Source organism: Labeo rohita, chromosome 17, assembly GCF_022985175.1.
Source record: "Labeo rohita strain BAU-BD-2019 chromosome 17, IGBB_LRoh.1.0, whole genome shotgun sequence".
Classification (NCBI taxonomy): domain Eukaryota; kingdom Metazoa; phylum Chordata; class Actinopteri; order Cypriniformes; family Cyprinidae; genus Labeo; species Labeo rohita.
In genome coordinates, this window is record NC_066885.1 from 32398643 (window position 1) to 32423869 (window position 25227).

Sequence of the window (25227 nt, forward strand, 5' to 3'; positions counted from 1 at the left end):
CATTCTTATCACCATTTTTCAGATTACGTCCACACAGCATAGGGGATCAACATCCAGATCACCTCCAAAAAAGTTCTGTCTTGTTGTGAACAAATTATTGGTGCACAATTGGTCTCATACAAGCCAAGTTAGTTATAGATTCTGGTTGCTACTCTCTTTCATAACCTAACTGTGTATGAACATAACCATATTCAACATTCAACCACACTACTGTAATCCGGAGTGCAGTCAGAGGTGCTTCCGTCATGAGGCTCCACACCGGATAAAAGTAGAGGAACATGTCCATCAGTAGAGACTCAGCAGTCAGCAAAAACCAAAAAAGCCAAGCTGAGGGACAGACCGAGGGTCAGAGCAGTCAGATGGGCTTCAGGAAGGAGGCACAGGACATGAGATTAGTGATTTAGGGATCAGAGGGCTGATGATGCTGTGGAGTGACTGACAGAAGGGCCTGAGACCACAGCGTCCCGTAAAAGCAGGTCATGGAACCCAGCGAGATTCTCACAGACACTGAAGTTGTAAAACAAACATTCTCCTCTAAGCAAGAGACCACATATACTTCATGCAGGTTATTTAAAAAAATAAAGCTAGGCTTGTTAAAATGTGTTGTGTCAGCCTTAACGTTAATGACATCATCTGTCATTGATTGCGACAAAGGCTGCAACTCACAATCATTTTTCAATGAATTAACCATTTTTTCTCATCTAGTCAATTAATCTAATTATTATTTTCGAATTTGTCGAATAATCCTTTGGTTAACTTACCAATAATTAACAACAAATGCCCTTAATCTTACAATGTTTTGTTTCAAACGCAGAGGTTTGCAGGTGTAAATATGGGACTGACAGGCGTTTTGTAGTGCTGTGTGAATGCATCTTATATTCTGCTATTAGTTACCAAGAATAATAAATATATTCAGTGGCTAATGGCAATTGTGAGCCTGGACCACAAAACCAGTCATTTTCAGTCATTGAGATGTATACATCATCTGAAAGCTGAATAAATAAGCTTTCCATTGGTGTATTGTTTGTTAGTATTCAATCATAATTTGCTCAAGATACAACTATTTGAAAATCTGGAATCTGAGAATGCAAAAAAAAAAAAAAAAAAAAAAATCAAAACATTGAAAAAAAAAATTGCCTTTAGTTGTCCAAATGACGTTCTTAGCAATGCATATTACTAATCAATACTATTACTATACAATACTATACAATACTACTAATCAATCTTTACAAAAAATCTTCATGGAACATGATCTTTATATAAAGGGGTCATCGGATGCCCATTTTCCACAAGTTGATTTGATTCTTTAGGGTCTTAATGAAAAGCTAATAATATACTTTGGTTAAAAATTCTCAATGGTAGTGTAAAACAAAACCCTTTTTACCTTGCCAAAATCAGCTCTGCAAAAATCATCCCCATCTGATAGATTGTTCCTTTAAATGCAAATGAGCTCTGCTCACCCCGCCCCTCTCTACTCTCTGTGGAGTGATGAGCCTGTTTACTTCAGCTGCATTTAGTGACTTGCTAACTAGCACTTTCCTTATTAGGAAAGGTGATTGCAGAGATTCATAAAAAAACCTTATACTCACTTCTGCTGTAAGTGAAACTGGATCACAAATTATTTGCGTGAACATAGACGCATTTATGTAGATCGGGAGGCGCATTCCCTTCACAAACAAACTTAATCCACTGCATCTTCAGTGGCTCAGATGTGAGGAGTAAATGATGACCACTACATTCATTATTACATCCCACAACACAACACCTCAATCTGAGATAGTCTTGTCTAACTTACATCCCTGCTCCGGCATCGAACAATGGAGGTCGAACTGTTACAGCTGATGTAAGACAGGTCTGAGGTAAGATGCTCATGTAAATCAACTATCGTGTGAGCGGCCTCTGTTGGTGTGACGCCACACCGACAGGCATCTGAGAATGGCTTGATTTGAAAAAGGGGACATTATTTTTACAGATTATTAAAAACCACTGCATGGATTTTAACATTATAGGGTAAGATTTGTACATACCCTGCCAAAACACATTAATGTTCAAACAACATGTAAAAGTGAACTTTGCATCTGATGACCCCTTTAATATCCTAATGATTTTTGTCATAAAACAAAAATGAATCATTTTGACCCATAAAATATATTGTTAACTATTGCTACAAATATGTCCGTGCTACTTATGATTGGTTTTGTGGTCCAGAATCACAATTGTAATTAAAAAACACACCTGTATTATGCATTTGCTAAATTTTTTCAATACAATGATTTAGAGTAGGGATTATGGCTGCAACGATTAGTTGACATTATCAACAACGTCTGCAATAAAAAATTAGCGACAAATATTTTTGTTGTCATGTAGTTGTTGGATGTCATATGACCTAATGTAAGAGCCTGCAATTATGCAGTTTGATCAGTGTGGCGCTGTAGCACACGACTGTAATTCTGCCCTCCTGGATCAGTGCTGCCAAGTCTGCTGTTTTCCCGCAGAACTGGGCCACTTTAACACTGTTGCCGCAGGTTGTTTTTGATGTTCGTTGGTTGAATCGACCCCAATAAGGTGATATTTAGCACCTGAAACCTCTCCAAAAAAGATGTATTTTATCCCCCAGAATACGATTTTTAAAACATGATTGGGCCAGTTTTGGGCTAGTTTTGAGTAGCAATTGGGTGGGTTTTGTTGTGAAAACCTGGAAACCCTGTCCTGGATGCAATTCAAGAAAAGCACAGCAAACAAACCTGAGCAGCGTTTGGATGAAGGCGTAAATACATACTGTGCATTTCCCTCTCAATAACGAAATGAACACAAGAAAAACTGACAGCGGTATAAAAGTAGCATTTACGATCTGATTACAAATAATGTTGATGTTTGCAAGAGCTCTGCAGTACGGTAATCCAGTAAAGTCATGTCACATTTATTCACATTCATTTATTTCTAGTACTTTATGCAACAGATAGCCTTAAATAAAGCAGCTTTACAGTTTTAAACATGAAAAACCAGAACCAGTGTCACTTTCAGTTAGAATTACAACCTGACTTTCAGTTATAAAGCAGCTCAGTGTGGAGCAAGCTAATGATAAAGTAAAAAATATCATTAAAGTCATAATCTGGTTTGCAGAGATCAAAGCGTGATCTAGCATCAGGACTGTTTTGATTATCATAACCCTATAAGGTATTTTAAGAGAGATTCTGTTGTGAATAAAATACTTTATCCAAAAAAAAAAAAAAAAACATCTGACCATTTACCTTTATTTCATTTCTTATCCATACGACTTACAAAAGGAGATGTTAGGCAGAATGATGTGAGAGAGGTTCTCTGTCTGTCATCTCATTTTGTGTACCAACTATATTTATTTGCATAAATTAATTTGTATAATAATTGTAATCACATAATATGATCAAAAGCTGACGTGATTACCTTTATTTTATTTGTTAAAATATGTATAACAATAAAATCAATTAAAGTCTACTGATTAATCAGTAAAATAATTGACAATTAGTCGATTAATCATCCACTTTGGGTGTTTCAAAGTCATCTGATTGTATTCTACAGGATTCTCGGGAGGCTTGTGCGTCGTGTTCTATAACGTCTGCCTGAAAACAAAGCCATAGTGATGCCAGTCCCCCTCATGAAAGAAGACAGCTGTCAAGTTCACTGGATTACTTGACAAAACATTCTGGACAACCAAAGACGATGTCTGTGAATGAATCATTTATTGGTTGCACACCTGTTTCCCCAAACATGACGCTCGACAAAATGACTGTGATTGGTCACTTTAAATGTCAGTCAGACAGCCTCTTGGTTAAGACAGAAAGATATCAAGTCATATGACTTTGGAACTCTTAGAACGTGGTGCATTCATTCATTGATGCTTCCAAAGCGTCTGCTCCCATTATTATTATTCTATAAAAGAGAGTAGCATGGACATTATGCTAAATGTCTCCTTTTGTGTTCCACAGAAGTCTTGTTTTTTCATTAGCTAACACTTTGTGCCGATTCGAATCTAAGATCTCAGATTTCATGCGGCTCTTAAGAGAGATGTTTCGGCAGGACCGCTTTAAGAGGAGATGGAAACGCCATGCAAATGTGTCTTGTTTGCGCCAACCATCTCCCTCCTGCCATAAGAGGCTCTTTGTGTGTTTGTGTGTGTGTGTGTGGCACCTGCGAGCGGGAGATGGGTCTGTGGGCAGCTCACAGTGAGCTGCGGGCGGAGAGGAAGCCGCCATTATGTGCCCATCTGGATGCCAAAGGAACTGCCTTAAGCTAATGACTATCAAGGGTGATAACAGTGCTCTCATTCATCATCCAAGGAGCTTCATGAGCAGCCAGGATCAGTGTGCGCTGGAGACAAAAGAATGCTCGAGTTAACTACAGACCGTAGTGGCTGTATTGAGCCGGAAGAAAGGGGAGAAAGTTGATCTGTTTATTGTGCAGTGCTGCAATGCATGACAAAGCCAGATGAAATGCAGCCATGCCCCGATTTCACTGCACATGGAATAACAGCACCAGCATGTCCTAAATAGGTTCAACACGACATGTTTTTAGCAACACATTATTTGGCTGTCCACACTGAAAGCTGAAATTCTGGGTGATGCAGATTCAAAATATATTTTCAATATAGAGTTGTGATTTTAACAACTAAGGGTATGTGACCCAGAGTGAAAAACCAAGCTACCATCAAAACATCTTGGCTTGCACAGAAACTTTGGCTTAAGATGTGTTAGCATATTTACATTTCTGGTGGTTCCCAAGTCGGTCGCTGTAGTATTCTTAACTGACAGTGGTCGTATTGCTGTGCATTTCCATAAAACTGCTGAACACTGCCAATCACCACCACAGGTTACTTTGAAAAATGTTGTGATTGTGAATGCACCTTAACTAGGCTGATATAGGTTGGATACACTGTTTTGTGCATTTATATGTTTGTGCTAAAACAATAACAGGATGTTGTACTATGCATTGATATATTACAGTTTTTATTATTTAATAATTTTTTGTTTGTTTGTTTTCTCTTTCTCTATAGCCCAATTTGGAGTAGACGTCACAGTGACGTCACTTGCAGCTGCGCGCACAAAGTGGTTGCAACAAAACACTGGTAACAAGTGGAGGTAAATGGGTAAAATCCATGGAATAAGAGAAAAATATATATTTATGTGCCTTTTGATGTCAAAATCGGAATGCAAATAAATTTTATAGAATACCGTCATCAAACACGCCATTTGAAGCTAAATGTAGACTTTTAAACGGACATACTATGGATGAAAACTGCTATGATTACTCTACTTTTAAAGCATAAATTTGATTTAAACAATAGGTCTACATAATATTCACATATGCTGTTTTATAGGGGACGTAATGTATTAGCCCTACAGTTATAGCATGAAATATTATTTAAACCTATTACTATTAACATTTTTCATAATATTTATTTAATCTCACAATTCTGACTTTTTTTCCCCTTACAAATTCAAGCTTATATCCCCTAATTTGGACTTTATAACTCGATTTAACTCAAAAACAGTGAGTTTGTAAATTCTGAGGGGAAAAAGCCAGAAGTGTGGGATATAAACTCCTATTCTAAGCCGAGGGGAAATGAGAGAATGACAAGTTTTTCCTTATTAGAATTGTGAGATACAATCTAGGAATTGCGAGAATAAAGTCAGAATTTTAAAAAATAAAAATCTAACCATTACTCCATAGACTGCCACTTGAACCGCCCACAAAAAACGTCATCCCTGTTTCGGATCTGTAAAACTATCCCACTATCTAAAGTCAATTTCGCTGAATAACAGTGCTTATCACTGGGTGACAAGCTCTTGTAATATGCAGAGAACATTTTGAAAATGACATCAAATCAATATAATCTATAATCTTTTTAAATCTAACTATTTTGCTATTGCTCCTCGGTTTTCTGCAGCCATGATACACGTGCACGTACACGATGTTTACAAATATATATATATATATATATATATATATATATATATATATATATATATATATATATATATATATATATATATATATATATATATATATATTGCTTTTTTTTTTTTCAGAATTATCAAAATTATTCAACCACTTTGACCTGCAAGACATTTCGCTGCATTTTTTTTTTTTTTTTTTTTTTTAATTCAACAAAGGCTTCAATACACTGTTAAAGAAAATTTATTAATGCACATTTTAGTAATTTTGAGAACGTAAGTTGATGAATAATGAAAAAACTAAATAAATAAAAATTAAAAGTTGGCTCTAAATGTTCATGTTCAAAATTATTCAACCCCCAAAAGTACAATTTGGTGCAGAATATTTCGTTCTTTAAAACCACCAATAAACACTGCCTGTAAGTGCTTAAAAGCTTCTGTCACCTCTCTACTGTACTCTTGGCTCATTCCTCGCCTCAAAAAGCTTTCAGATTACTGGCAATCTTTGGATTTCACTCTGCCACTGCTTTCTTCAAATTCACCCAAATATTTTCAATGAGAATTAAATCTGGAGACTGAACAGGACACTCAACAACATTCTATGACTGATCCCTGAACCAAGCATAAGTAGATTTGGATGTATACCTTGGGATGATTGTCCTGCAGGAAAGTCCATTGATCATTAGCTTCAGTTTTTGCACCAAAAGCATCACAATTCTTGCCAAAATGGCCTGATACTTCAAAGAATCCATCCACACTTCCTGCTGCAGTACAACAACCCCATAACAGGACTGATCCACCTTTATGTTTGATGATGGAGATGGTGTTCTTCTGCTTAAAGCTTTGCCTTTTTTGCACCATACATTACACTGATCCATGGGTCCAAAAAGTTCCAATTTGGTCACATCACTCCACAAAAAACATTCTTCCAGAACTCTACAGGTCCATCCAAATGAATTTTGGCATGTTCAAGTCAGCCTTTTTGTTCTCCTTGGTCAAAAGTAGTATTCGGCAAGATGTCTCAGCATGAAGGCCATACTTGTGTTCATCTTACACTCTGCATTGAAATGTTGTTCCTCCTTTGTTGGGTCTTCTTGCAAGTCTTTGACTGTACACTGCAGGTTTTTTCTCAGTTGCTCTGATCAAACATTTTATGATATTGTGCTTTTTTTGTTCAACACCCTCAAAGGTTTTCTGGTACAACACACATTAAACTAAAGAGTAGGGCTGCCAGCTGTGTCTCTAGGAACTTTTAATGTCTTGGAAATCTTCATGTAGCCTTAAACTTTCTAATATAATAAAACTATTTCTTCTCTGTTTCTTCTCTATACCTTTGGTGAGAGCTCTGTTGACTTTAAAATATTTACTACTCAACTTCAGCACATGCATGGGCTAAATGTATGTATGTGTAACAGCCCAAGCTAATTCTGTCCTTTAATAGAGTTTCTAAAGGCTTAACTTAAGACAATTTTGTTCTCTACCATTAACATAAGTGACTTAAAACAACAGTGTTGAATAGGGGTTGAATAATTGTAACATAGCTGTATTATGGATACATCCTATAACTCAAAAACATTACATTTAATATTCATATTATAATATGCCAGTAAACTGTTGTAGATGCAATATTTATGAAGTCCTGGATCTTCAGAAAAGCTTGTATTTCTAAAGTACTCCTGTGGGGGGGGGCGGGTTAATTATTTCAGTTGCAACTATATATATATATATATATATATATATATATATATATATGTAGGGGTGTGATTGTGATCCCACGAGACGAGACGAGACACGAGACTGGGTTCACGAGAACGAGATGACATGAGATTTTTAAACTTTTCTTAAGAAATCCTCAATGATGAAATATATAGGTAAAATAGTCTTTTATTCAGCTGAAAAAGACAAAATGCAAAAAAAAAATAAAAAAATAAAAAAATAAAAATGTAGTTTGAACTCTATGAAATTAAACTTCCATTTTAATGAATTATATGCAGTAATAAACAACATTTAAACAACAGCTTCACGATTCTGGATAAATTGAGAATCCCAATTGTTTTTAATCAATTAGAGACCATGATTCTCTCATGATTCTGGAGAAAAAAAAGATTAGAAAACTAAACAAAATAACGTAATTTATTAGTGGTTCTGACAAACTGTGCATTGCTTATGTCTTTTAAAAGCATATATTCATTTAAACAAAATAATTAAAAAAAAAAAAAAAAACATTCAATGAAGGAGTCAGTGTCTCACTTCATTAAGACTTGAAATCTAAAATCTCCTGAATGAATGATTCAATGACATGCTTGTTTTGGATCTGAACTCTTCATATGTTAGCATCCTCACAGCCTTGACAAACATAATGCATAATGCTGTTCTTTCTCTATTATTCCTGCATCTAGTCAAAAAATGAATCACTTTATAATCTGAAAACAGGTACTGTAGTTTATATACGTACAGTTTTCGTTGTCAGTGTTTTTTATATCAGCATCTGCAGTGTGCAGATGTGTTTTATTGTTTTAGTTTTAGTTTTAGTTAATGATAATAACCCTGGTGCTGTGTCATCAAACATAATCTTCATCTTACACATTAATGAAACATGTGCGTGTGCTTTTGAAAGTGCACTTACTACATATTCACACACAGGAGATTGCAACCATAATCCACAACTGTGCTAGATGTCTCGATGGTGCCAGACACAAAGAGAGAGGCACAGAGGAGGAGGAGGAGGAAGAGAACAATACCAGCCCCCCCACACCCCCTGCCTGACAGCAGCCCGAGCGATCATCTCTCCTCTGCCGACCCATAAAAAAGGGGGTCAGACACCCACCACATGGAGGTGTTTGCCGTAATCCCTTCCAGCACGGTCACAACACAAAACAGCAGCCATGACAGGACGGGCTGTGACACAGGATGAGGGACAAGAGAGGAATGAGGATGTGCCGGTGGAGACGGGCCTGTGTAAGATGGAGGTTGTGAAGCTTTCATGCTGCATTAACAGTGTGGTGCTGCCACAGCGTGAGTCTACTAATGGCTCCTCTCCTGCTGTTGCTGTACGCAGGCGCTCCACCACACAGTCACAGCACGCTGATGCCAACGTGAAAAGCTTGTAAGAAATTTTCAAGCTAATGAGATGTTCGATTTGAGCACAGTCCACACTTCTCATTTACTGTCAAGAAAAAAAGTGCACCTTCATAAGTCAGCCATGATTAGATATTTCAAGGTTCTTTTTTTGCGGCCGACATTTTTTTTTTTTGCTTACCTCTTATCCTTTAGGTGTATCATTCTTAAATTACACAACTATATACAGTTGTTATAGTAGTTTTACATAGTTTATCTAAATGGGTCTTTTTTTTTTTTCTTTTTTTTTTTTGAGTTCAGGAATCATCAGAACATCTTCATATAAAATCAGCATGGCCTCCGAACTAAAGGGCTAATTCACCCAAAAATATAAATTACCCAATCATTTACTCACCAACAAGCCATCCTAGGTGTTTATTACTTTTTTCTTTCAGACGAATACAATCGGAGTTATTTAAAAAAAACAATGGCCTGGCTCTTCCAAGCTGATGGCAGTGATTGGTATTTGGGATTGGATTTGAGAAGCCCCCAAAAAGTGCATCCATCCATTATAAAAATTACTCCACATGGCTTCAGGGGGTTAATAAAGGCCTTCTGAAGTGAACTGATGCATTTGTGTAAGAAAAATGTCAACATTTAAAACTTTATAAACCATAATCTCTATATGCTAGTCCTGCGAGAACCAACTTTGTTTACAGCAAAGCAAAACCGGTTTCCTCTCGGCTTATATTGAAATCTTCTGACACTTTACCAATTCTCGTTCTGTACTTCTAATTCGTGACCATGTTTTGTTTTGCTCTCTCTGCGCCTCCACGTTTGTCACTTCACACCAGAAATTACGCTATGCCTACGTCCGACGTCATCCGCTGGAACGCCATTCTCTTATGAGCATGTGTACAACAGTTAGCAGTTTATAAAGTTTGAAATATTGAAATTTTTCTTACACAAACACATTGCTTCGCTTTAGAAGGTCTTTATTAAACCCCTGGAGCTGTATGGTATACTAACTATGCACTTTTTAAAGCTTCAAAATACAAAAATATTCGTCTGAAAGAAGGAAGTCATACACACCTAGAATGGCTTGATGGTGAGAAAATCATGGAGTAATTTTCATTTCTGAGTGAACTATCCCTTTAAGGGAAGCACAATCCGCTACAACTGGTATTTTCTAAACACCCTTAAGTAGGAGGAAATACACTGCCATTGAAAAGTTTGGGATCAGTAAGATTTTTAATGTTTTTTAAAGCAGTTTCTTATGCTCATCAAGGGTGTGTAATTTGATCAAGAATACAGAAAAAAAATGTAATACTGTAAAACGTATTATTATAATGTGAAATAACATTTTTCTATTTAAATATACATTAAAGTCCCTGTGATCAAGGCTGAATTTTCAGCATCATTACTCTAGTTTTCAGTGTCACATGATCCTTAAGAAAAGAAATCAGACTAACATACTGATTTATTATCAGTGCTGGAAACAGTTGTGCTGCTTAATATTTTTTTGGAACCTGTGATACTTTTTTTTTTTTTTTTTTTTTTTTTTTTTCAGGATTCTTTGATGAATAATAAGTTAAAAAGATAAGCATTTATTTAAAATAGACATCTTTTCTAACAATATTCACTACCCTTTTAAAAGTTTGGCATCAGAAATTGTTACTCTTTCTTTTTTTTTTTACTACTTTAAATGAATACTTTTATTCAGCAAGGATGTGTTAAAGGAGAAGTCCACTTCCAGAACAAAAAATTACAGATAATGTATTCACCCCCTTGTCATCCAAGATGTTCATGTCTTTCTTTCTTCAGCTGTAAAGAAATTATGTTTGAGTTAAACATTTCAGGATTTTTCTCCATATAATGGACTGGTACGGTGCCCCAATTTTTGAACTTCCAAAATGCAGTTTAAATGCGGCTTCAAACGATCCCAAATGCGGTTGTAAACGATCCCAGCCGAGAAAGAAGGGTCTTATGTATTGAAACGATCAGTTATTTTCATTTAAAAAAATACAATTTAAATATTTTTTAATCTCAATTTCTCGTCTTGTCTTTCTCTCCCTGAACTCTGTGTATTGTGGCTCAAGACAGTTAGTGTATGTCGAAAAACTCTGATCGTATTTTCTCCCTCAACTTCAAAAATAATTTCAAAATCATACTACATCACTGCAGAAGTACCAACCCAGTCTTTGCAAAGTGAACATGCAAAGATCAAACACCCTTAACAAAAAAGGTAAAACAGAGATATAAAGACAATTTTGAAGTTGAAGGAGAACAGGAGATGGGAGTTTTTTGACATACCCTAACTGTCATGAACCAGAAAAAAAAAAAAAAACGGTTCAGGCAGAGCGAGACAAGACGAGCGTTTGACATCAAAAAGTATATCAATTGTGTTACTTTTATGAAAATTACCGATCGTTTCGCTACATAAGATCCTTCTTCCTCAGCTGGGATCATTTACAACTGCATTTGGGATCATTTGAAGCTGCATTTAAACTACATTTTGGAAGTTCAAAATCAGGGCACCGTACCAGTCCATTATATGGAGAAAAATGCTGAAATGTTTCCCTCAAAAAACAATTTCTTTACAGCTGAAGAAAGAAAGATCTGTCAATTTTTGTTCTGGAAGTGGACTTCTCCTTTAAATGGATTTAAAAAGAGTGCTAGCAAAAACTTATCTAAACTATTGTTAAATAAGGTTTATATTTTGAAGAAATACTGTTCTTTTGAACATAAAAGAATCCTGAAAAAAGTATCACAGGTTCCAAAAAAAATATTTGGCGGCAAAACTGTTGCCAGCATAGATAATTCTAATAATAAATCAGCATATTAGAATGATTTCTGAATGATCATGTGACACTTAAGACTGGAGTAATGGCTGATGAAAATTCATCTTTGCTTCACAGGAATAAATTATATCTTGAAGTATATTAAAACAAAAAACACTATTTTACATTGTAATAACATTTCGTATCATCACTTTTTTTCCTGTATTTTTGATCAAATAAATGCAGCCTTGATAAACATAAGAGGCTTATTTAAAAAAAAAAAAAAAAAAAAAAAAAAAAAAAAAAAACACGCAACTTGCCCAGACTCTGAAGGAGTTGGACCCAATTTACACCACCAAACTACCTATAGAAACTCTTTTTTTAAGTTAACTATACACCCCAAATAGTATGCGAGAATAGAATTTGCTTGTCCCAAAGCATAGTAATGAAACTAGAATGCCAGTGATGCTAATATAATCTTTCTAGCTGATTTTTCAACTGAATATCTGAATTTGAATATCGCTTATCTGTGGCCTTACTATGGAAGAGCTGATGTTTCACTCTCAAAGTTTACTTTCCATTGCAGCACATAATAAATAGTACATAGTAAGATTACATGATAAACTCAGCAGGTTTTCAGATGAAATATTTTTAATTATTCAAAATAAAGCCCAAAGCATACTTTGGGATATGAGTGTATTCTAGCATGTAACATAAATTTGGCTGTCAGCAAAGTACGTTGAAACCTGTTGTTTCTAACCTCTTCTTACATGTGTGTAAACAACGACACAACAACAAGAATGTTAGGAGAAACTCTAGTTTAAAAGACTACAGTGAAACTTTATCAGTCATCACTCTTGAAGACAAACAACACAGGCATTGGGCGAAGACAAAACTGTCTAGCAAATATGCGTCACCTGCCTGTGTATGCGAACACACAATCAAATATTTTTTTGAAAGGCTGCATGTACACATCAAAACTGAAGTATACTGTGGGCTTAAGTGTGCAAAAATCGCAAATCAGCTTTTTTTTTTTAAGTTTTGTTGACATGAGCACAGAACTTGACTTGATGACTGGAGTAGACAAATAATGTGTAAACAATACTTGTCCTCAGAAACTGTCAGTGTTTTAACACAACTGAACAATTAGAAAGATTATCTGTAATTATACAGTTTCTATCATTATACAAACAATAGTGGCTTAAAACTAGATCAGCTTGTCAATTAATTCGGCAGGTGTCTAAGGACACCAGTAGACAACGAAAAACAAATGTGACAACAATGCAGATGAATCATCCGACAGTACTGTTTGGCCGACTATTAATCAACTGAGCAAAAGAATGGCAACAAGCAATATTAAAAACAAAAGATCCTAACAAATACCTTAACAATAGACTATTGTGTTGTAGCCCAGTCAGCTTTTTCCCAATCAGAATATAATCATTAAACTTAAATTTTCATGAAACATATAAAAGGCATTTTTCCCCAGAGTCACCTTTCCAGTCAACTTCTGTTTATGCAACACAAACTCTCTTCTCACACCAAGACATAATTTTTCCTAAAAAAGAAAGAGTGTCACCACCCTGAGCAAATGAAACCAGAGAATGCCCTGCCTGCCTATTTGTATTGCAAACTAGTGTCTACTTTTCAGCCAGGCAGGAAAAGACACAGGGAGGACGGCACCTCCAGGAAAAGCAGGAGAGAGAGTGGAAAAACCTGCTCTGGGCAGAGCAGCACAAAAACATCTTTAGCTCAAAACCACTTCAGAGCTGCAGGTGAAGCAGACATAAACAGATCCGCAGATACCTACAGCTCAGCTGTTTAACAACTCAACAGCAACAAACAACACTGAGCAGCACATTAAGACTTACTTCAAAAATAAAGAGGATGGAGTCCAGCTCCTCCCGTTGAGATTTGTTCCCTGAAAGAAAAGCAATAGAATTAGTTAATGTGCCATTTTACATTCACCCTTCATTATTGTTTATTCACACAGGCTTGTGCTTTTGCTGTGGTTAGCTCTACATTTGCGGTGACATCTGGGAAAACCTGTCGGATGTCGTGCTGGGACGTTTTCAGGAAATTCTAAAAATAGGTCTAATGCCAATCTTTTTGTTAAAATTAGGTTTTCGTGAAATTATTATTCTATAACACCTTGTCTATCATCTCTGAAAATATCTTGACAAAATTCACATGTTTAGTGCAGAAAAACAGCGATTCATTGCAGCAAGCAGAAATGACTGTGTCTTACTCTTATGTTAAAGGAGAAGTCCACTTCCAGAACAACAATTTACAAATAATTTACTTAACCCCTTGTCAACCAAGATGTTCATGTCTTCAAGATGTTCATGTCTTCAGTCGTAAAGAAATTATGGTTTTTGAGAAAAACATTTCAGGAATTTTCTCCATATAATGGACTTCACTGGTGCCCTGATCTTGAACTTCCAAAATGTAGTTTAAATGCAGCTTCAAAGGCTCTAAACGATCCCAGCCGAGGAAGAAGGGTCTTATCTAGTGAAATGTTCGGTCTTTTGTTTTTTTGAAAAATAAAAATTTGTATACTTTTTAAGCACAAAAGCTGGTGTAGCACAGGCTCTGGGATGCGCGTCCATAATGCCACGAATTAGTGATGGGTCGTTCTTGACCGATTCGTTCATTTTGAACAAATCTTTAATGTGATTTGGGAAGAACGAGTCATCTCGGGGAGTGATTAGTTCAGTCGCGCATGTGCAACATCCTATTAGGTTCTGTACTGGAATTAGTTCACCTGTTTTGAGTCTTCAGGTTTTTCGAGTCGTTCGTTAAGCTTATGGGGCATCACGTGATGAACGAATGACTCAAATCCGAAGATTCTAGAGATGAACTAATCAACTCTTTTTCCGGCTCACACTGCATTGCTTAAGCTTATGTGGCTGTCACGTGATGAACGACTCAAACCCGAAAACTTGTCAGATAAGAGGTGAGGTGAGCTAATCATAGACTAAAGACCCAGGTAAACAATGAATTAATCTTTTCTGTTTCTTATAGCATTATAGTTTTGTCTTGTTTGTAGTGTGATCAACGTTTGTGTAAGCAATAGATGTGTTAGGGAAGTAACATGTAACATTTTAATTATATTTTGCTAAAATGAACTAAATAAACGAAATGACTCGAAAAACGATTTGTTCATTTTGCTGAACGAGACTCAAAGGTCTGAGTCGGTAAAATGATCCGAACTTCCCATCACTACTACGAATCACGTCTAAGTTCATTGTCTATGTACTCTGGCTAAAAAAGGTAGAGTATGGCGAAAAACTCCATCTTATTTTCTCCTACAACTTCAGAATTGTCTGACATCGTTGTAGCTTTTTGTTTGTAAACAGCGTTTGACTTACTTGCACTTTCTTAGTCTTTGCGTGTTTGCTTTGTAAACACTGGGTCTGTAGTTCCGCCTACGTTCCGTGTGACCTTTCGACGTGATTCACTAGTACGCAGCACCGTGGATGCGCATCCCAGAGCCTGTGCTACATGAGATTTTGTGCTTAAAAAGTATACAAAATTTTTTTGTTTCACTAGATAAGACCCTTCTTCCTCGGCTGGGATCGTTTAGAGCCCTTTGAAGCTGCATTTAAACTACATTTTGGAAGTTCAAAATCAGGGCACCAATGAAGTCCATTATATGGAGAAAAATCCTGAAATGTTTTCCTCAAAAACCATAATTTCTTCACGACTGAAGAAAGAAAGACATAAACATCTTGGATGACAAGTGGGTGAATAAATTATTTGTGAATTGTTGCTCTGTTGTTCTGGAAGTGGAGTTCTCCTTTAAGAATGCGCTGCGGAGGTGCTTTCTCTGAACACCACAAAAACAGCTAACCTATCAAACTAAACCACGTAACATATTTAATAAAGTATATTTAATAAAATCAATGCACATTCCCCGCCAGTACTGTGTAAACTACGGCACACAAAGTTTTTTATTATTATATCTTTCTCTTTACTACTATAGTAGGCTATGAAATGAACATGAATTAACATCAAAAGTTGGCTATATTATAAGAGAGCCTGATGTACATGTACTGAAATGTCTCATGTAATTGCTCGGTGTTTCAAACTGCAGAAAAAAATGTAAGGCTTGTAAACAATGCCACGTAACAATACATTTACCTTAGAATAACCATTTAGCATCCATAAACTCATCAGTCAGCTAGAAAAATAATTATAAAGAGGAGCATTTTGCTATATTTATGCGCTATTGCATATTTATTTAACCTGTTGTCTACATGATAAGAAAGAATGCAATAAGCTAAAGATAAAATTCAACACCTCCTATTGCATTTTACTAATGAAGAAAAAACAACTGGATGTGTGAAAGACATATGACAACATTTGTAGGATGCGTTAAGAAGTAACCCAAAATACACTCAGCGATGCTTATGGTCCATGATATTGGCACAGATTCTGTGTAATAAACAATCCTTTGTGACTGTATATAGTTTAAATTCGGAAAAGATGTTTAGTTCCCACCTTAAGTGAACCTTAGTTCCCAGGACATCTACATGGTTTACCGGATTAATATGCTGAGAAATTCAATGTAAAGTGTTAAAAATAAATAAATAAATAAATAAATAAATAAATAAAACACATTTATTCTATGGCACCTAAAAAAAAATAATTTGGCACCTAAGTTTGTTTCTTATAGGTTCCAATGGCTCCTTACTTGTTTTTTTGTTTTTTTTGCCTGGAGCCCTGTAATATTAACAAATTGAGCTAACTGCAAATTATTACTGTAATACCGTATTACTGTAGTTACACATTCAGATTAGCAAGGTCAAGTTCAGCTGCATTCATTTTAAATGTTTACTTAAAGACACACTTTGTTCACACTTGCAGTTTGGTTCATTTGGTCTGAGATTAAAAAGTATTTAAATTGTAATTTTTTTAATGAAAATAACCGATCGTTTCCCTAGATAAGACCCTTCTTCCTCGGCTAGGATCGTTTACAACCACATTTGGGATCGTTTGAAGCTGCATTTAAACTGCATTTTGGAAGTTCAAACTCGGGGCACCATATCAGTCCATTATATGGAGAAAAATCCTAAAATGTTTTCCTCAAAAAACATAATTTCTTTACGACTGAAGAAAGAAAGACATAAAAATTTTGGATGACAAGGGGATGAGTACATTATATGTGAATCTTTGTTTTGAAAGTGGACTTCTCCTTTAAAGCAGCTTAAAGTATAGGCAAGTGTATGCCATCAAAGTACCCATTCACTGATCTGTCTGCACAGCACCACTTTAAGACGAATACACCTAATGCTGTCTGCTGGACTAAGCATCCTCATTTTTACGTGTATATGATTTTATTTTCACCACCTGCAAACTCACAAAAAGCTCATAAAAGGCACTTTACCTCCTCGTTGCCCTCTGCTCATTTTGTTTTGGATACACCACTTCTTCCCTTCATGAAATCATGTCGCATAGCGTCGCATCTTGTCATTACTTCCTGTTTTTGGTTCGTTTAGAAGTATTTGGTTCTTGTTGTTTTCATATTTCATTCGAACCACACCAGAGTTTGTTTGGAAGCGGACCAAGACCCATCTTTTTAGCGGGTTCGAATGGCAGCATTGTTTTAATCAAACCAAACATGCCAACACACTCTAATAATCTTGCTATATTTTTCTCAATATATTTTATTCCAAAACATGTTTATCTTTATAAAATTGATTTGTACTGAAGTTCTGTAGTACTTTTGGCCCATTTCAAATCTTCCTTTTATTTCAAAGATTATGGAGAAAGTTGTACAAACCTTCTTGTCAGATAACTCTATTAATGAAGTCTTTCAATCAGGTTTTAAAGCTTTACATAGCACTGAATCAGCCCTGTTAAGAGTCTTAAATGACATATTTCTTGAGACAGATTTAGGGAAACTTGTGGCTCTTGTCCTCTTAGACCTAAGGTGTGCATTTGACTTAGTAGACTACAGCATTCTTCTGTCACGCCTGGAGTCTTGTGTTGGACTTCGTGGCACGGTTTTACAGTGGTTTTGCTCTTATTTGTCAAATAGGTGTTTTTCTGTTTGTTTAGGACATTATTGTTCTTCTGATGTTCCTCTTGAGTGTGGTGTTCCTCAAGGTTCAATCCTTGGCCCGGTGTTGTTTTCTATGTACTTGCTCCCTCTGGTTTCTGTTTTCCTCTTTTCATCTATATGCTGATGATACCCAGCTTTATCTTCCTCTACAGCATAATAATAAGTATTCTCTTCAGCTCTTGTTAGATTGCCTAAATGAACTTAAGTTATGGCTTTCAAGGTTTTTTTTTTTTTTTTTTTTTTTTTTTTTTTTCTGAAAGAAAAGAAATCGGATATTCTGTTTGGTCCTAATGAAAATGTTGTTTTTAATTTTGATTTTGGCTTCCTCAATACGTGTAATACACAGTGTGCCAGGAACTTGGGCGTTCTATTTCACTCTAGCTTAAAGTTTGATAAACAGCTTTCAGCTGTAGTCAAGTCATGTTTTTACCAACTTCGTCTTCTCAGTAAAGTTAAACATTTTCTATCTCGGAAAAACTTCGAAACAGCTATCCATGACTTCGTAACATCTCGTCTCATCGTTATTTGTTTACAAAGCTCTCCATAACCTGGCGCCTCAATGGTTAACCGATTTACTGCTTCCCCTTCTAGAACCTTGAGATCTTGTGACCTTGGCCTGCTCATAGTTCAGAGAGTTAAACTTAAAAATCGCGGTGATCGTGCTTTCGCTACTGCGAATGCTACAGCCTTCCTCCTTTTATCAGACATGCCCCCTCTATTAGTATTTTTAAATTCTATCTTAAGACATATTTTTTACCCTGGCTTGTAACAATTCTTAGCATGTTTCCTGTGGTATTCCATTGATTTTATTTGTCTGTTGATTCTCTGGTTTTCCTTTTATTTTATTTGTTTTGTTCTTTGTGAAGCGCTTTGGTCAACCTTGGTTGTGTTTAAATGTGCTCTATAAATAAACGTTGTTGTTGTTGTTGTAGTACTGACTACAGTTAACTCTTTCCCTGCAACATTTTTAAAAATGTTGCTAGCCAGAATATTTTGCTGTATGAATAGCTAAACAATATGTCAAAAGAAAGAAAAGAAAAATTTTTGGTAACACTTTAGGACAGGGAACAATTTTCACTATTAATTAGTTATTTATTAGCATGCCTATTATTAACAAATTGGCTGTTTATTAGTAAAGCAGCTATTCTGCATGACCACATTCTACATCCCTAATCCAACCCAATACCAGACAACTACCTTAGTAACTACTAATAAGCAACAAATTAGGAGTTTATTAAGACAAAAGAACTGTGCCCGGTTGCATAAAGCACCTTAAGTGTAATTTTCCCTTAAGATCGCCCTTATGTTTCCCTTACACTTAAGGGCGTTGCATAAAATATCCCTTAAATGTCACTTAAGGGTTTGTTTAGTTGAAACGTCATAGACCCTTAGAATTTCTATTAAGTATCCCTTAAACCCCTTTAAGTGTTGCATAAAGCCCCTTAGCTGTCATTTCCCTAAGTATAACATAAGGTATGGAAAATGTCACCTTAAGTGTTAAACAGCGCGCTGATTCAATCCACGATCGTCCTCTTTATATGTTAAACAGATTAATTTGGGCATTTATTCACATACAACCATTGATTAAATTACATTCACACATAATACCTCAAACAAAAGTCCGTCACACACGAGAACAAATTCATATTCGATATTTTATTCCTGTATTTTCCTGCGTATTACCTGGAGATAACTTAAAAAACACACATAAACCGTATATTGTCGCAATCGTGTGTTTATTGTGTTTACGTTTCAGTTTAGCTGCAGCGATTACTGCTGTATTCCATCATAACACTTCTATGAGTCCGGATTGGACTTTCAGCGCAAGAGCGCCCTCCGGCTTCGAGTATGAATGAAACATACGCTTCATAATGTTCACATCGCCTTGGAAACTCAATAAAATGATTTTTCAGAATTTTTCGTTTTGAGTGAATTATCAGTTTGAGTTTCCGTCTCGCTTGGTCCTTCTCGTTTATATTTGGTTTATATTTTGTTCTCCTTATCCGTGTTATACTGTTTTCTGTGAAAACTTACACCACTATCTGCATTGCAAAATAACGTGTCCATAGCAACAATAGATTTTTTTTTAACGGCAAACCTTGAATCGCTGTCGTAAAACACTTAACGGTTTCCCTTTAGTAAGGGAAGTGTTTAAGGGATTATATGCAACACACTTAAATCATCCCCTTAGGTAAGGGGAAATCATGCCTTAAGTTTCATACTTAAGGGAAAAACTTAAGGTCCTTTATGCAACCGGGCACTGGACCTTAGAATAAAGTGTGACCATGTTTTTATTCTAGCTTCATGCATTCTTTTTTATCAACACTTGAATGTGGGTAAGTTTCATTAAAAAAAAAAGCTAAAAAAAAAAAAAACTGGATTGGATTCAGATCGATTATCAAACCATAGATGAAGTAGATCACCTGAATCAACACCCCTAAAGCTTCACAGTCCCAAGCACTTCCTGGGTTTACATTTCATTTAGTGACGTCAGGCAGTTTTGATTTATATGCTGTTTAAAATCTGATGATCACACTATTTTACATATGCATCTGCTTACAGTACACCTTAATAAAAAAGATGCATTTTCACACCATATTAGCTTATGATCACAATCAATTCACACTGCAATCTGGTAAGATTTTGCTGCTCAAGAGCTAATAATTCAGTGGTGGGAGCAAAGTAAATTATTTATCATTTACTATTAAAACATATATTTAATCTATGCTCCAGACTGCTGATATAGTTTATACTAAACTTGTCATTATGCACTATGAATACTGTTAGTTCTATGATAAACTGTCTGTGATGATCCTCATCTGTAAGACTCTTTGAATAAAAGCGCCTGCTTAATGTAAATGTAAATATTGCTCAGTTTATCATGTAAAAATGAGAAGCCTGAAGGCTTAGAAAAACGGCATCTTTCACATTATCAATGTCTGCACCAAACATTGCAGGCAAGCCGCACATTGATGCTTAAAGCTTAGGGATATATGGTTATAGTTGGTACCAGTACAGCATCACAGGTTATCTTTAGTGTGACGCTCCATCTTATACCCTTTTAAGAAGGCTGAGATTGTTATTATAGTGCACTGATGCATGTCAGCACTCCAATTCTGTGTTCCAGCATTTAAATTCCTGGTCTTTAAGTTACTCAGTTAACTGCTCAGCTTGATATGCAGAGAAATGACGAGGTGTGAGTTTCAAACAAATACTGCAGAATTGTGTTTGAGCATGAAGGACAGATGACCTTCACTGAATGCAGTGCAAGACAACCACTTTGGTCAGTGATGGGACTCAACAGAAACAAAAGCCTCATTAACTTCACATGAGGGGGCATGCAGGCAACAGCGAGGCAGGGCCGTTACGTCAAGCTGAGGAATTGTAGAGTTTCTTTTTTCTTTTTGGAAGGATCATGCATTATTCAAAAGCTCTTTTCCAAAACCTTTGTGAGCTGCCTTTCTAAGCAAGCTACTTTATAATGTAGCATGAAACTGAAATTGAATTTTTAACAGTACATGACTGATTTGGAACGGATTACATTAGAGATGCGATATATATATATATATTAGGATTAGGGATGCACAATATTATCAGGACATCATCAGAAGTGGATGAAAAAAAAACTTAAAGTACCCCTATTATGCTTTTTATATGGATACTTTCTTTCATGCAGTGTGTATTATATCTGTCTGTGAATGTAAAATGAAGTTATTATTTCCTAACCTCCTGTAAACTATATGCAGTAGGAACGCTTGCTACATTAATATTAGAAGTTAAAATAGAGTCCAAACTATTAAATTGAATTACTATTTAACTACAAATATAATAAATCAAAAGCCAAATAAAAATGGAATTTTATGCAAACATTTCAACCGTTGCGGACAAGTTAATGACCAGCTAATGAGCTATAGATACTGAAAGTCTTTCCTGAGGAAAATGTAATGTTAAGTGGCATGTTGTTTACAAGTTGTTTTACTGACATCCTTCTGCAGCTAAAACACTGATTGAGCAATTACATGAGAAAGAATCATTTCCATAAGTTGTACTGTACTCTTCAACATGTTCTGATATGCATGTTTATTTTGTGCTTTAACTTGTAGTAAAAGCTGTACTAAGAGGAAGTGATTATTGGCACACTCTTGCTCTGTGCTGCATGCCATTTGTCCTGAGGTGACTACAGTGATCAGTCACATTACCAAGCATCAAACTGATTGATTTGTGTGATAAAATTATAATAAAATTAACATGCAACATAAAATGATTGTACTTACTGAATGAGAGTTGTGCTACAAATGAATTAATTTATTTTAAAGATTGATCTTGGAACCAAGATTGTTTTAAGGCAAATTGGAATTAAACAGCATTTATTACATTTTTTGCCGAGCCCTAAGATTAATGACAACCTTGTATAGTAATACTCTTGAGGTATTCAGGGACCCAGAGCTGAAGAGACCTTTCTAAGCTCCAGAAAGCAGATAAACGTGTCTTACCTTTTTGCTTTAAGTTACTTTCCAGTGTAATGAAATTTTCATAGAAGATAAAATAAATCTGTGAGCAGTTGGTTTCAAAAAATGACTTCAGTTCATTCCTGTCAGTAATATCTGTGGAAAAAAACAAACATAAAATAACAAATTAGACAAAACACCATAAACGGACAATAAATCCAATATGTGCATGACTAAAATATTACATTAGATCATTCTGCAGTCATATATGGTATAATTAAATGCTGACCAAAAACAATTCAAAGATATGAATGTGCATGTGGAGACTAGATTTCATCCAGACAAGCTTTCATGAGATCGTAAAAAAAGAGTTAAATTTTTTCCTCGTTAAGGATACATTTTCTGCCCAGCATTTTGCTTATTCTTCGACAAACGTGCATACATTTTCTCGTCATTGCAAAAAAAAAAAAAAAAAAAAAAAAAATGCAGATGATCAGATGATCTAATCTGGAGTTCAGCAAGCTCTTTTGTGATATTTTGCTCAAATAAAATGTGAAAAACCTCAGTGACAAACTACAATCCAAACAATTTTGTTTTAAAAGAATTGTTATCTTTTCATTTTTTTTGGAATTAATATTAAAAAACTGGTATTATATAAGACAAATACAATAAATCAAAAAAGTAGATGAGGAAAGTGCAGTTATTCTAAAGAAATGTAAAAAAAGAAATTTCGCAAATGAGAAAAAAATCATGGTTATAAAATCAATAACTTTTTTTTTGGCTCAATTATAACTTTAAATATTTATATATGTGTTCCTCATTTTCTTATTTATTTTCATTACGTTTCATATCACTTGTACTGAATGTGTTCTTTGTACTCTTTGTACTGAACGCTATATTTGAATGGCTGTATGGTTAGGTTTAGTGCTTGGGACCTCAACTTAAAATTTGACCGGTAGCACATCCTGAGGCAGCACACATTTTTAGAACACCGTTTCCAAACTCATGACCCAAAAGCTTATCTTATTGGTTCAAATGTCTTTAAAGCCGGACCGAACAGATCTTATCCGTGCTGATGTTCAGACAGATGAACAGATGGAGTGATGCCCTGAGTAAGTTCACTGTAAGGTCACTGGTAGATTTCCAGTAGGTATTCCTACTACTCATGTGTATACTGTACAAGTCTATTTAGTCAAGCTGCATTGGGCTACATGTAGCTCATCTAAAAATGTAAATGGTTATTTATACGAGCTTGGTATCGTATAGAAATCAACAATTTGCTTTCAGAGCAACCCTAAGGTTGGCATAGACTAATATTCACATCTCACCTCCTCTTTTCCAAACAAAGCGATCAAAGCAGCCCAAAGCCCTTAGACTGGCTCCAGGGAAACACTGGCATTTGCAACCAATTTGTAGCAGTGGCACTGGCCTGATTTTTAATAGCAGCAGGGACAGATGATAGATGATGACAAGGAATGGATTTGATGGCTGAAATAATATTTTGCCTGGAGCCAGACTGACAGAGCTCTGAGAACACCCATTTGACAAATGTGGATGAAGTCATTATGCTGGGCCAGTGGTGCTTATGTTAGGACACACTGTATTTTAGGTAATTGCCCACTGAATATTAACAATTTCTGAGGAAAAGCATCAGAAAATCTAAATGTAAATGGTATCTCTAGCATTGATATCACCATAAAAAGCTATAAAAGCTGAAACACAGTTGGATGGGTGGGGATTCCCAGAGAAAGCCCACGTCTGATTAAAGGGGTCATCGGATGCTAAGTTCACTTTTACATGCTGTTTGAACATTAATGTGTGTTGGCAGTGTATGTACAAATCTACCCTATAATGATAAGTCCGTGCAGTGGTTTTTAATTGATCTGTAAAAATAATATCTGCTTTTCGAAATCGAGCCATTCTCAGATGCCTGCCGTTGCTGCATCACACCGACAGAGGCCGCTCCCACGATAGTTGATTGACATTAGCGTCTTAACTCAGATCAGTTGTAAAAGTACAACCTCCATGTTTTGATGCCGAAGCAGGGATGTAAGTTAGACAAGAATTGAGCGATTGAGGTGTTGTGCTACTGGATGTAATAATGAACATAGTGGTCGTCATTTACTCCCGACATCTGAGCTGCTGAAGATGCAGTGGATTACGTTTGTTTGTGAAGGGAATGCGCCTCCCGATCTACATATATCCGTCTATGTTCGCGCAAATCATTCGTGATCCAGTTTCACTTACAGCAGAAGTGAGTATAAGGGGTTTTTTTATGAATCTTTGCGATCGCCTTTCCTAATAATGTGCTAGTTAGCAAGTTTAGCGGCTAAACGCGGCTAAATGGGGCTAAAGTAAACAGGCTCGTCACTCCACAGCGAGAAGAGAGGGGCGGGGCGAGCAGAGCTCATTTGCATTCAAAGCAGCCTCAACCAGAAAGGGATGATTTTTACAGAGCTGATTTTGGCAAGGAAAAAGGGTGTCGTTTTACACTACCATTGAGAATTTTTAACCAAAGTATATTATAGACTTTTCATTAAGACCCTAAAAAATCATATTAACCTGTGGAAAATGGGCATCCGATGACCCCTTTAAGACAAGTAATCACATCCTAAATAATCAGGATGAGCTACTTTATTATCACTAAATCTGTCATTACACTGGATCTACAGCCCAGAAAGGGGATTACTATTATGATTTGGAACTGGAAGATAGGCTTGCCACGATAGACGGTGTTGACGGTGTTACCGGTTTTAAGACGCAACACCGGTGACATCACTTTTCCACCGTGACACCGTCCCCACATTTTTTTTTTTTAAGTATTCGTTTTTTTATTAAATATTTATTTGAATTAAATGGAAAATATAATTCTAAATTTACTTAAGACGAGAGCATGCACTATAATTAAAAACTGAACATGGCTACAATGCGTCATATTTCATTTA

General features: G+C 35.8%; 1 protein-coding gene across 4 annotated transcripts in view; it reads right to left on the reverse strand.

Annotated features, from left to right (window-relative positions):
• The window catches only part of ralgapa2 (Ral GTPase activating protein catalytic subunit alpha 2), a 182486-nt gene that overhangs the window by 128691 nt on the left and 28568 nt on the right, over positions 1–25227 (reverse strand). For all 4 annotated transcript variants that reach the window (XM_051132677.1, XM_051132675.1, XM_051132674.1 and 1 more), the window contains exons 2-3: positions 22328–22438; positions 13639–13688 (exon numbers count right to left, since the gene is read on the reverse strand). In XM_051132677.1, the coding sequence (XP_050988634.1) occupies positions 13639–13688; positions 22328–22438 (161 nt within the window). The remainder of the gene's footprint in view (positions 1–13638; positions 13689–22327; positions 22439–25227) is intronic.